This window comes from Sus scrofa, chromosome 15, assembly GCF_000003025.6.
Source record: "Sus scrofa isolate TJ Tabasco breed Duroc chromosome 15, Sscrofa11.1, whole genome shotgun sequence".
NCBI lineage: Eukaryota > Metazoa > Chordata > Mammalia > Artiodactyla > Suidae > Sus > Sus scrofa.
Genome location: NC_010457.5, coordinates 99,975,472 through 99,989,140, shown reverse-complemented (window position 1 = coordinate 99,989,140; position 13,669 = coordinate 99,975,472). Strand labels below are relative to the sequence as shown.

At 37.9% G+C, this 13,669-nt stretch overlaps 1 protein-coding gene across 1 annotated transcript in view; it reads left to right on the top strand.

The window, feature by feature from the left end:
- DNAH7 (dynein axonemal heavy chain 7) overlaps window positions 1,793–13,669 on the top strand; it is a 265,071-nt gene continuing 253,194 nt past the window's right edge. Inside the window, 2 exon segments of the mRNA XM_021075816.1 lie at window positions 1,793–2,364; window positions 8,200–8,262. Coding sequence (XP_020931475.1) covers window positions 2,350–2,364; window positions 8,200–8,262 — 78 coding nt within the window. The 5' untranslated portion in view covers window positions 1,793–2,349.

Here is a 13,669-nt window from a genome sequence, read left to right as displayed (position 1 = left end):
CTGTGAGCTGTGGTGTAGGTCGCAGATGAGGCTCGGATCCTGTGTTGCTGTGGCTCTGGCATACGCCGGCGGCTATAGCTCTGATTGGACCCCTACCCTGGGAACCTCCATATGCCGAGGGAGTGGCCCAAGAAATGGCAAAAAAGACAAAACAAAAACAAACAAACAAAACCACTCTAGTGCATGTGAAATGGTATCTTCTTCTTATTATTATTTTTTCTTTTTATGGCTTAGGTTCCCAGGCTAGGGCTTACCTCGGAGCTGCAGCTGCTGACCTATGCACAGCCACAGCAACGCTGGATCCAAGCCACATCTGTGACCAGCCGCAGCTTGCAGCAACACCAGATCCTTAATCCACTGAGCGAGGCCAGGAATCGAACCCACATCTTCATGGGTTCTAATCAGGTTTGTAACCCAGTGAGCCACAATCGAAACTTCTCATTGTGGTTTTTATTTTCATTTCCCTGATGATTAGTGACGTGAGCATCTTTTCATATGCTTATAGGCCATTTGTATACCCTCTGGCAAAATGTCTTATTGAGTCCATTGCCATTTTTTAAGTCAGATTTCTTTTCTTATTGTTGTTGTTGAGTTTTAGTAATTCTCTATATATTCCGAATATTAGTCCCTTACCAGATATGTGATTTGCAAATATCTGCTCCCATTCTGTAGGGTGTACCTTTTACTCTGTGGGTATTGTTCTTTGACGTATAAAGATTTTAAATTTTGACGAAGTCCAGGGTCTGTTTTTTTCTTTTGTTACTTATGCAATTGATGTCATTTCCAAGAAATTTTTGCCAAATTCAATATCATGAAAATTTTTCCTAAGTTTTCTTCTAAAATTTCAATAGTTTAGCTCTAACATTTAGAACTTTGATCAATTTTTAGTTAATTTTTGTATATAGAGACCGATATTCTTTTGCATTGGATATTGAATATCCCAGCTACATTTGTTGAAAAGACACGGTTTTTGAATTCTGTAGCTTTGTACTAAGTTTTGATACAGGAAATGTGAGTCCTCCAACTTTGATATTTTTCAAGAGAGTTTTGGCTCTACCAGTTCCCTTGAAATTCCATGTAAATTCCATACCTCTGCTACCAAGTCCAAGCTCATACTGCTCATTGCATGACAGGCCAATTAATAAAGAGAAAAGTTGTTGGGGCAATGAATAGTGACTTTATTCAGAAAGTAAGCAGACTGAGAAGATGGTGGACTAGTGTCCCAAAGAACTAATGTACCCAAGTTAGAATTTAAGCCTCGTCTATACTAAAAGTATAGGAGGTGTAGCTGGTTGTTGCAAACTCTTGAGCTAGAATCCTTTATTTTTGCAGGCATACACATAGGTCAGGTCACAGGTCACGATGTTCCTATAAACCTCTGACAAATGTTATTCTCTATCTGCAAATTTTTATCTCTATATGAATGAAGAAAGTGTTACATCTTTAAAGGTCAGAGCATTGAGAATGGGCTATCCTGTATATTTCAGGCTATAGGCAACATTCTTGTAGTGAAAGCAAAAGAATACAAAGGTTAAAGTAAAGAAACAGATAAAATATGAAGTCAGATTTATTCTTTGCTATTAGACCATATTTCAAGGGTCCTTTAAGATATAGCACCAGCATGTCACCTTGCTTCATCTCTAGATTTTTCTAACTCCCTTTACTCAAATCTACTTTGTAAACTTTCAGAACTTCTTTCACCAGTTTCTCCACCAGCCATTCACACTAGTCTAGAGTCTTTATATACATGTTGGTTTAAATGAATTCTTGCAGGTTTATATATATATATATATATATATATATTCTTCTAAGGAATAGTTTTCTAATGTGTGGGAAAAGTCAAGAAAAAAAGCTGGAGTTGGAAATATATGGAAAACAGAAAAAAGGTGTTTACTGGGTTCAGCCTTTGCATGCTTTGGTTTCCTAATTCGATTCTCCCACATCAGTATTTAAATTTGCAATCCTTTCATTCCACTAGCCCTCTGCGAATTCTAGCCACAGAAAGTTAAATAGGAAAATAGGAGTTAAGGCAGGGACCTAGAACACCCAGCTAAATTAGGCGGAGGGTGTAGAAGTGGCCCAGGCGCCACCAATCGGTGAGAAAGCACCTCCCGTGGGAACGCACTGCCAGTTCCCCAGCACTGTCTCAGGAGCAGCAGACGACCGGAAATGGAACTTGCGAGGGCCTGTTGCTTAGCAACAAACGGAGCCAGGACGCTAGACGGCCCCTGCGGAGGGAGCGGAGCCTGCCCTGTCCCCGTTGCTGCATCTCTTGTCTGAGGGGTTCCCGGGGCGCCGGGCAGAAGCAGTCCAGGAGGCACCGGGTGCTGCCAGTAAATCCTCGCAGCCATGAGCAGCGAGCAGGTGAGAGGGCGGCTCCTTCCCAGACTCTTCCGGCCGCGAAGCTTCTCTCACATTTCTAAACGGATGGAAACCCGGTCTTCTGAACTCCCCAGTTGTAACCCCGCTGGGTACAGCTTCCTTCACCCCACTTATGATCTGGGATACTGAACGTTCTCGGGGAAAGCTTTTATATGTTCCCTTCCCAACTGTTTGACTTGGTGTTGTCGTAACAACCAAACATCAGCGGGGCAGCGGACCAAGGGGTTTAAATTATAGCCTCAGAATGCTAATAATAGTAGGTGTGTTTGGGCGGGGGGCAAACTTGGTGGGGAGTTGCCTTGGATTTGGTTTCTAGGGTTGGAATCCAAGCCCCTCCCTGGCTGTGAAACTTTGGGCAAATCAATTGGTCTAAGCCTTCTCTCCCTTTGAGACAAAGAAAAAGAATCAGAACTACTTTTCCTCCTTTCTAAGGTCATGAAGTTCAAATAATATGATACCATGGCATACCATGCTACACATGAAAGTGTTTGGTAAATGGCAAACGGAATCTCAGGAAAATATCCCCACGCCATGTAACAAAAGATGCCAGGTGAAACCATAGGTAATCATTAGTCAAATCCATTTCACCCACCTTCACAAATCAATTTTGCGTTTAATTGTTGCTGCGAAAGACTGGCGTGTCCTCCAAGCAGCATGGAGCCTAAATAATAGGATGCTTGCCTGAGTTGTTTCCAAGAGCTTGGAGTCAGCTGTGTCTATTTTGGGCTGAGGTAGTTAAGACTGGGTAGCTCCCCCACCTTCCAATTGGGCATGTGCAAGTATCTGGCTTGGTGACCTTTTGAGGACTAGAAACTCCATCCTCAGATCATGTTAATTGCCTCCGTTTTTCAAACTGGAGAGGCCTATAGGTTAATTATATCTGCGCAGAATGATAACTACGGCAGCTACCACAGCATTTCCCAATCATCTTTCCCCACGTTCCCCACGCCTTAGATGGCCCTGCTACTTTCTTTTTTATCCCATAAATACCGCAGCCCCTTGTCTTCTGGGAGCTAGATTTGAGATCTCCTTGGCTGCTGCCTGAATAAGTCCTCTCTCTGCTGCGAACCTCGATGTTCAGCGTTTTGGCTTGCTGAGCTTCTGGCAAAAGGAACCTGGGTTGGTAACACACTGTGCAGTGGCTACTTTTCACAACTCTTTCTTTATTGAGCTAAAGAGTAATTTTAAACAAAAGAAATGCTGAACAATGATCGACCATTTTAATACCAGAACAGCATGGGAAGATGTTAAATGCAGGCATTATTCTGGGCTAGCTTAACTCTCTAGGTTTGCCTTTTAGCATCCTGGTTTTTAATGGAAAACAGTTGGTTTTAACCCTGCAAATTTTGGTTTGCTGTAGACTGCAGCTTCTTAAGTCTGCAGGTTGTAAGCCTGCAAATTTTGGTTTGCTGTAGACCACAGCTTCTTAAGCCTGCAGGTTTTAAGCCTGCAAGATAAATTTGATTGAAGTCTGGTTGATTTATAATGTGATGCTTTCTGCTGTACAACAAAGTGATGGTTATACATATATGCATATCCATTCTTTTTCAGATTATTTTCCTATATAGGTCATCACAGAATTGTGGGTGGAGTTCCCTGTACTATTCAGCAGGTCCCTGTTCTTGTTTTGACATTGAAGTGTAATTCTTTCCTTTTCAAGGGTTTATAAATTTTTTTTTTGGTAGTGTTCTTGTGGAAACAGCGTTAAAAGTAACATTGAGTTGTAGACTACTACAGAAAATGTCAAAACCCTAATTCGTTAGTTAATAAATAATTTGCTTGATGCTTCCATTAGCCTTTGACCTGATCTTGAACCATATTCTATGGTGTTGAACTTTAAAATACACATCTACTGTATTTGCAGTGGTATTTCTGCATAGTTATTTCACAAAGCCCCAATTAACCAATTACACCTAAAAAGCATCCACTAAAAACTTACTGGCAGTTAAGTTTTAAGTTTTAAGTTTTGTTCTATCTTAATAAAAGTGATGTTTGGATTGACACCTCCTCACCCCTACTCCTTCCTCTCTCCAAAGGGACCTATAGTTTTGAAAAGGCAGTGGGATCTTGTAAGAAGTGGCGTGAACCCATCAAGGATTATTTCCACTTTTCACATACTATTTTTAAGCAGCAGAGGTCCCTCTCTCACTGTAACTTTAAAACTCTTGATACTTTCATTTATCCTAATTTTGAGTAGAGTTTTCCTTTTGGGGGGGGGCATTTTTATATTTTAACCTGGAACAAACAGAATGGATTATATTTTTGGAAAAGCCATTTTTTTGGGTGACATTTACTTATGTATTCATTTAGTTTGAAAAAGTGAGCAGGTGGTAAAATCATATTTGCTGAAGGAGATTTTCATATATTCCCCTCATTAGTGGAAGGTTGAGAATGACATGGCATTTTTCAGGAATTGCAGTCTGAACTCGTAGGTATTTTAGAGAAATATAAATCTCTTGCAACTGCTCATTTCATCCTTAAAGTTAGTTGAAACATAAGACATTTTGAATTTCAGTCGAAGAATTTTCAGGGGGTTAGAAATACAGATAGCCAAAAAGCATAAGCTCCCCACAAAATCCACCTCAGATTGTGAGCAGAGAAAAAGGAAAAGCTGTCAGCCTATCTCTACCCTAGTGTTCTTTCTAGTTGTTAAATTAAGTAGTTTTGCATTTATGTGATGCTCATTCTGTTTCCCTTCATCATATCTTCTTGATATTGCTCAAAAAGGAGATCAGAGTGAAAACAGTTGGATATGAGGCCAACAGCATGGTGATAATTTTAACAACCATAACTCAGAACATATGACTATATTTAAATCAACCCCATTAAGTTTTGAGAGGTTGTTGTTGATTTAACCAGATAACTTCATAAGATTATTGTTGATTTTAACCAGACACATTCATAGATTCTGGTCACTTTTTATCAGAATATTTAAATTTGGATTATACTAGGTTTAAAATATCCCTTCCAATAGATAAGTAGTTGAAAAATCAGCAAAATAAAAACTAAGCACCCAGCCAGACTACTTAAGGAAGACCTTGACTCTTTAGCAATTTTTATTCTGGTAATGCAAAATTATATTAGTCAGGATCTCAATGGAAAACAGCATGCTCAAAAGGATTGAAGAAAAATTATAAAAGACCATTTGGAGAGGTGTGGGCAAGGTTAAGGGATGGAAGAGACAGGGATAAGGAGGCACCCAAGGATTAATAACAGGATGTTAGTACGATTCACAGGCCTGATGAGTCAAAGAAACAAAACCCCATAGTCACAACCCGGTGAGAGCTGAGGGCTTGGAATTGTAGTTTCCTGACAGGAGCTGAGCTCTGAAAGAAATAAGTCACTATCAGAACTATGGGAAACAGGGAATGCTAGGAAAGAAATAGCCCACTCTCCCCTCATCCTCTCTAGTTCCCTCCTGGTGCCTCTTACTGCTTAATCCCCACCAGAAACCAAAGGGCTGGGAGCCCAGATGATGCCCATAGTAAGAGTTAGCCTTCCAGGCACAGAGCTGGAAGGAAGACATGGAGACTGGACTGGGGCAAAGAGAAACCATCACAGAAATTACTATAATGTAGATACAGCCTTTACAGACCTCTCCCTGTTTACAAATCAATTGGGATTAAAAATTTGTAAATCAGAGTTCCTGCTGTGATGCAGTGGGTTAAGGATCTACCTTTGCCTCAGCTGTGGCTGGGATTCAATCCCTGGCCCAGGAACTTCCATGTGACACAGTTGTGGTCAAAAAAGAATAAAACATTTGTAAATCAGTTATTTAGATCTCCTGATACTCTTTTCACTCAAAATCTTTATACCTAAGAATAGTCTTGATGGTAGATGTCTAAGAGTATTATAAAACTTTGTTTGTAATATGAAGAATATTAAAGTTTTGTTTTGTTTTTTTGTTTTGTTTTGTTTTTTTTTTTTTGGTCTTTTGTCTTTTAGGGCCATACTGATAGCATATGGAGGTTCCCAGGCTAGGGGTTGAATCCGAGCTGTAGCCGCCATCCTATACCACAGCCACAGCAATGCAGGATCTGAGCCACGTCTGTGACTTACACCACAGCTCACGGCAACACCAGATCCTTAACCCACTGAAGGAGGCCAGGGATCGAACCTGCGTCCTCGTGGATGCTAGTTGGGTTTGTTAACCACTGAACCATGACAGGAAACATTTTTGAAGGACATATTCCCAGGATGTGAATTAAGAAATATATTGTATTCATGAAGAAGAGTCAATATCAAAATAATGTCAATTTCCTCCAAATTATTCTAGAAACTCAATGTATTTCTCTCAAAATCCCCCAAAGTTTCAAGCAGTGTGGATCCCAAAATTAACATGGTAGAGGAAAGGTCAAGATTGTGTATGATAATTTTTAAACATACTAAGGTGGAGAGAATTGCCTTACAGATTTCAAAACCTGTTGGAAATCAGAGTAATTTAGACAATGTCATAAAATTTTTTTACGAATAGATAAATCTACTAACGTGACAGAAAGATTTTCTGTGTTCATATGTGTATTGTATGTATATTATATAGACACTATGGCATATATGCATGTGAGATAAAATTGCGTGTGCATTAAAATATATGCCTAAAGATGTTTATTGAAACATCTTTTGTAATAGAGAAACATTGGAAATAAGCTAAATTTTTATTTATAGGAGAATATAATGGATAAATTGCATTATATTCATACAGTGGAGCACTATACATCTGTAAAAATCAGTGAGGAAAGTATCAATATGGGAAAGGAGAAACCATCTTGCTTGTATGCTGAAAAATTTCAAAGTCTCCCTCTGTAATAACTTGAGGATGTATTAGCTTGAATACATTGTTACCTTAGGAAGTAGAGAATACTGGGAAAAGAAATGAAGTTTTAGCCATGAAGAAAGGAGGTGGGGGCTGAGTAAATGGACACTAATTAGACTCAGATAAATTCCCAGAAGAATATATGACCAAGATATATATAAATAACAGGGTCAGTATGCTGTACATCAGAAATTGGCACAACATTATAAATCAACTATACTTTAAAAAGTGAAAAAAAAGAACCCAGAAATTTTGAAACCGAAAAAAAAGATTGCCCATAAATGTATGGGTTTATTTCTGAACTTCCAATTCTATTCCTTTGATCTATAGATATATCTGTTTATCCTTATTCAGTCTTCATTACTGTAGTTTTGTAGTAAGTTATGAAATCTGCCAATTTTCTATTCCTTTTTCAAGATTGTTTGGCTATTTGGGGCCCATAATATTTCCATATGAGTTTTATGCTAATCTTGTTAATTTCTACAAATGAAAAAGGAGCTGGGGTTTTGATAGGAACTGTATTGAATCTGTAGACTATTGGATGAAGAGTATTGCATTTTAACAATATTAGTCTTCCAATCCATGAGCATGGGATGTCTTTCCATTTATTAAGGTCTTTAGTTTCTTTCAGCAATGTTTTACAGCTTTCAGTGTACAAGTCTTACACTTCTGTTGCTTATTCTTAACTACTTCATTCTTTTTGATACTATTATAAATTGTTAATTTCAGGTTTGGATTTTTCATTGTTAGCATCTAGAAATGTAATTTTTATGTATTGATCTTGAATCCTGCAACCTTGCTGAATTCTTTCATTAGCTATAACAATTTTTTGTGGATTCCTAATGACTTTCTGAACATAATATATCATCTGTAAAGTATGTTTTAAAGTATTTTGGATAATATATGCTTTAATATTGGACACTGTAATATTTGGTTGAATGAACCTATTTTGGCATTAACAGTAAATAGTTTGGGTTTTTTATTTTTTGTATTTTTTAATGCAGGATAAATCACCCAGCAAAGAAAAATTCAAGACACCAGGCAGGTTTTTACCACCGTTGTCTATGGTAATTTACCAGTATCTCATTGTACTTTATTGATTTTGTAATAATGTTATTTATTTTTCAAACTTGCAAATAAGTTAGTTAATGAATTTCTGATTTTAACTTTCTGTGATCCATTTATTTTCTGATGGATAAGATCTATGAGGTATATATCTTGGGAAAAACAACTATCTTAATAAAGGAGCTGTAAGCTATAGTTAGCTAATGCATATAGAACATTTGAGTATTCAGAATAAAAGAATTGTGAAGATGGGCTAACAGAAGCAGGGTGAGTGTTGGGAAATAAGGACTTGGATTATAGATTTTTGACTAATGGTTCTGTGATAGTTGGGGAGTCACTTACCTCTCTGAGCCCCAGTTTCTGAATTTGAAATGAGAATAGTTGATGTTCTCTGAAGAGATGCCTCTTCCAAGGCTTTTAGCTATAGGAGTGTTCTTATATCATGGCCATCCTGTTTCATTATTTTGACATTAAATTATCACTGTCCTGTGGAAGAGGTAGTTCTGGACAAATGACTTCACTGTTAAATAATTATGTTGAATTTAATACCATTGAGTTTAAGTGAGGTTTAATGCAAACATTATTTGTTTTGAAACCTATTTTAAAAGCTCAGAATGAACTATAAGATGGAATTTAGGTGGCTTCATACAGAGAAGATTTCTAATATCTTGAAGTATTCTTTTAGATTAAAAAACTACAAAAGAATTTTAGGTGAGTACTCTTAAATGTTTCAGAGTATGCATTTTAATTGTGAACCTATTTTGGGGGGGGACCTCACCCATGGCACATGGAAGTTCCCAGGTAGGGGTTGAATTAGAGCAGTAGCTGCCAGCCTAAGCCACAGCCACAGCAATGCCAGATCTGAGCCACATCTACAGCCTACACCACAGCTCACAGCAATGCCAGATCCTTAACCCACTGAGCAAGGCCAGGGATTGAACCCACATCCCCATGGATACTAGTTGGGTTCATTACCTCTGAGCCATGATGAGACGTCCTGTGAACCCATTTGTATCACACCAAGGTTATTACACCATGTTCTATAAAATCATAGCATTTTAAAAAATTCTGTAAATATCTACCTTAAGTATTCTGTGTTTAGAAAAATACCTGAAATGGAATTGACATTTTATTTTCTCTTTAAAAATTTAACAAATGTTAAAATGGAATAAAATTTCCACTAGTTTAAGATAATGTTATTAGTATAGAGGCTTAGAAATATCGACTAAATTAAAATTACCTACTGGATAAATATTCAGTGACTGGTACGAAAAACCCTTTCTAGACAGTGAAGCCTATAATTGTTTAAAATGTTTATTTGGCAGATTTAAACTTTGTACTGTGCTCATTTTTTACTTAATCCTGCAATTTTTCTTCCATATCATTTGAGATCTATGTCTTAGAACATAATATTTAAAAATATTCCACTGATTAAAAATAGATTCCTTTGAATAATAAGGTTTGCACTTGGATAAAATTTTCTGTCAGTAATGTTTTATTGGAGTAATAATTGCATTTATTTACAATTTTGGTAAATAATCTTAAATAATGGACATTGTAAATGTTTATAAGAATAAATGGCAGAGTTAGAGCCATCAGGCCATTTTTAGCAACACACAGCTTTTTTTGAGGAGGTGGGGTGATTTTTGCAGAAAACACTGAAGTTACATACAACTTTTTAAGCCACCTCTACCCTCACAGATTCCATGGAAATAAACCCTTTCAGTAATTAAAGAAAGGTGCTGTGAGTGGGGGTGAGGATAGTGAGGGCTGCTCTGACAACCCAAGTCATAAAGAAATGGACCGCTTGCTCTTTAGCTTCTAGCAAAGCAACCATTTTTTTTTTTCCAAAGTCAACTTCAGTGTTACATCTAAAGGGTTCTTCTATATACTGTGTGATCACCCAAAGTTTGGAGTTATCACAACTGGCAGAAGATGGAATTGTCCTTGAAAAAGTAATGGATTTGCATCCCAGAAATTTGATGAGAAAAATAATCCCCAGGGATCTAAGCCCACATGAGGCCTTTCTATCTGGAAGACCTAGAGTGACTTTAACTAGAGAACTTTGTGCTCCCAGAGGTGATCCTTGAACTAGAGACTCTTATACTAAGTAAAGTAAGTCAGAAAGAGAAAGACAAATACCATATGATTTCACTTATATCTGGAATCTAAGATACGGCACAAAAGAACCTTTCCACAGAAAACAAAATCATGGACGTGGGGAACAGACTTGTGGTTGCCAAGGGGGAGGGAGTGGGATGGACTGGGAATTTGGGGTTAATAAATGCAAACTATTGCCTTTGGAATGGATAAGCCATGAGATCTGCTGCTGTATAGCACTGGAAACTATATCTAGTCACTTATAATGGAGCATGATAATGTGAGAAAAAAGAATGTATACATGTACGTGTGACTGGGTCACCTTGCTTTACAATAGAAAATTGACAGAATACTGTAAACCAGCTATAATGGAAAAAAATAAAAATCATTTTTAAGAAAAAAAAAACTGAGGGTGACCCAGCACTGGTGGCTCCCAGCCTCTCAGAGCTTGTAACCAGATTCTTGCCCTTTCTACACACCTCATCATAACCCTCCAAAGAATCTAAACTCCTTTATGAAGTAAGATGAGAGTGGGAGAATGGAAGCGGAGATGGAAGGATGGAAGAGCACTGCTTTTTAAAGTAGTCTTAGCTTATTTTCCTTTGAAAGAGGAGCCTGAAAATAGGATATGTGTACCATTGGAGAGGTGATCCCAGGAAGCAGGAGTAAAGGATTGGGGAGAGTAAAACTAGGAAGAAGGAGAAGCCAGTAGGAGGCAACTGGGATGATCCTGCCATGACTTTCTGAGTTGCATATAGAATGCTTCCTGGGAAGTTATCTGCCCAAGGATGATCAGGGTAGTAGCAGTTATCCATCACCTCTCATCCCAGGTTCATGGAAGCTGCTCCCAAGCTGCTTCTACCTACTTCTGGCTGCTCATGTGTGAGTGCATAAAGGACTGCCCTGGGGGTCCCATATTATGTCATCAAAGAAGCCCAAAGTAAAAGACATTTTCTTGAGCTGAGACACTGTCACCCCCACCTGAATTGAAGCCAGTGCAGAACTGTTCACTGCAGCCATGTCTGGAATGGAGAAGTGGGGCCAAAAGGATGTGAAAGGAAGTGACATAAGAATTATCTGCTAGTAAAGCCAATGGAATTCTTAGTCCAGCCTCACAAAAGTTGCAAAGTGGAGGGAAGGAATGGCGTGTGTCTAAATCATCATCTGAAATACAAACAGACCAAAATGGAATTGCTTATCAACACTAAGAAAAAAAAATACGGATGTTACCTTAAAATCCATCCCTCTGGTTTTTGTGAAGAAAAGCATTGCTCATCTAGATGGTGTTCTGGCTTAGGTGTGGCTGGTCTTTTTGGTTAGCCAGAGGACTACTATTTATAAAATATCCTATTATTATATTATGAAATATATAATTATATATAACCTATGTAAAATATATATAAAGTTTTTTCTCTGCAGTGCAGTGTAAAGAGGAAATATTACCCTTACTACCCTTCCCCACCCAGGGCACTGAGGATACTGGGGGTGGTAACTCAGCATGCAGAATGGGTGCTGTAGAGATCCTAAGAAGTTAAGTGTGTGGGTATCTGTGTGGAAGGCTGTGGTTAAGCAAGGTGTTTTGTACATTTGTAGTAGCTCCAGTACAATAGACCTCATTTGAATTGCCTCTGTATACCAGCACGAAAATTCTAGGGCACTTGAACCATATATCTTTTCCTTCTGTCATCTACAGCTGTGTTCTTATCAGGTCTTTGCCACATCCTCATCTTCCCCCAAGGGAAGCCTTCCACTCTGAGAATACCTATTGCAGTTTTAGCTTGCAAATGTTGTGCTCACATTTCCCTTCATACCCTGTGGTCCACTGGAGATTAAAGAAAACAGCCATTTGTGGTACAGCACTGTATGTATATGAAATGTTCACTTAATTTGGTGTTTGTACTTTGGCAAGTTCTGTCTGAAGCTCATTGCAATTTTCTTTACTTTCCCTTCCCTTATTGAGATATAATTGACATTCAACAACGTACAGGTTTAAAAAATATGTACAACATAATGATTTGACTTAACATACATCATGGTTAATACAATAGATTTAGTGAACATTCAACATCTCATATAGATAGCAACATTAAAAAATTATAAAAAAATATTTTTGTCCTGCGATGAGAACTAGAATTTATTCTAACAACTTACCTACGTTCCATATGGCAGTATTATATTTATCATGTTGTACATTACATCCATGGTACTTATTTATCTTGTAACTAGAAGTTTGTACACTTAGACTACTGTCAATCCCCCCGCCCACTACCCTCAGCCTTACTGCGTAACCACGAACCTGATCTCTTTCTATGAGTTTATTGTTTATTATTTTTTTTGAAGTGTAACTCTTACAATACTGTTAGTTCCTGGTACACAATATGGTGATCTAATGTTTCTATACATTTCAAACTTATCACCACCATAAGTCTGTTACCATCTGTCACAGTGTAAAGGTGGTACGTAATAACTAGCTTCCCTATACTGTACTTTCATATCCATGATTCATTTATTTTGCAACTGGAAGTTTGTACCTCTTAATCTCCCTCAACTATTTCCTCTTCCACAGTCCCTTCCCCCTCTGGCAACCACCTGTTTGTTTGGTGTATCTATGACTCTGTCTGTCTTGTCATTTTTGTTCATTTGTTTTTTTTAGATTCCACAAATAAGTGACATCATATAGTATTTGTCTTTTTCTGACTTATTTTACTTAGCATAATACCCTGTAGGTCCATTTATGTAGTCACAAATGGCAAGAGTTCATTCTTTTTATAACTGAGTAATATTCCATTGTATTTATATATACCACATCTTTATCCATTTATCTGTTGATGAACACATAGGTTACTTCCATAATGTGGCTATTGTAGATAATGCTGCAATGAACATTTTTAAATGTGTTTTCATTTTCTTTGGCTAAATACCCAGGAGTGGAGTTACTGAATCATATGGTAGTTCTCTTTTTAATTTTTTGAGGAATTGCAATTATTGGCTTCATCAATTTACATTTCCACCCTCTATACCCTCACCAAAACTTGATATTCCCCTACCCCTGTCTTATTGAGAGATAATTAACATACGGCACTATATAAAACTAAAGTGTACAGGAGTTCCTGCTGTGGCACAGTGGGTTAAGAATCTGACTGCAATGACTTCGGTTTCTGCAGAGGCATGGGTTCAATCTTTGGCCCAGCACAGTGGGTTAAAACATCTGGTGTTGCTGCAGGTTTGGTGTAAATTGCAGCTGCTATTCAGATCTGTTCAGATTCAATCCCTGGTGGTTGGGGCACTTCTATATGCCATGGGTGTGAC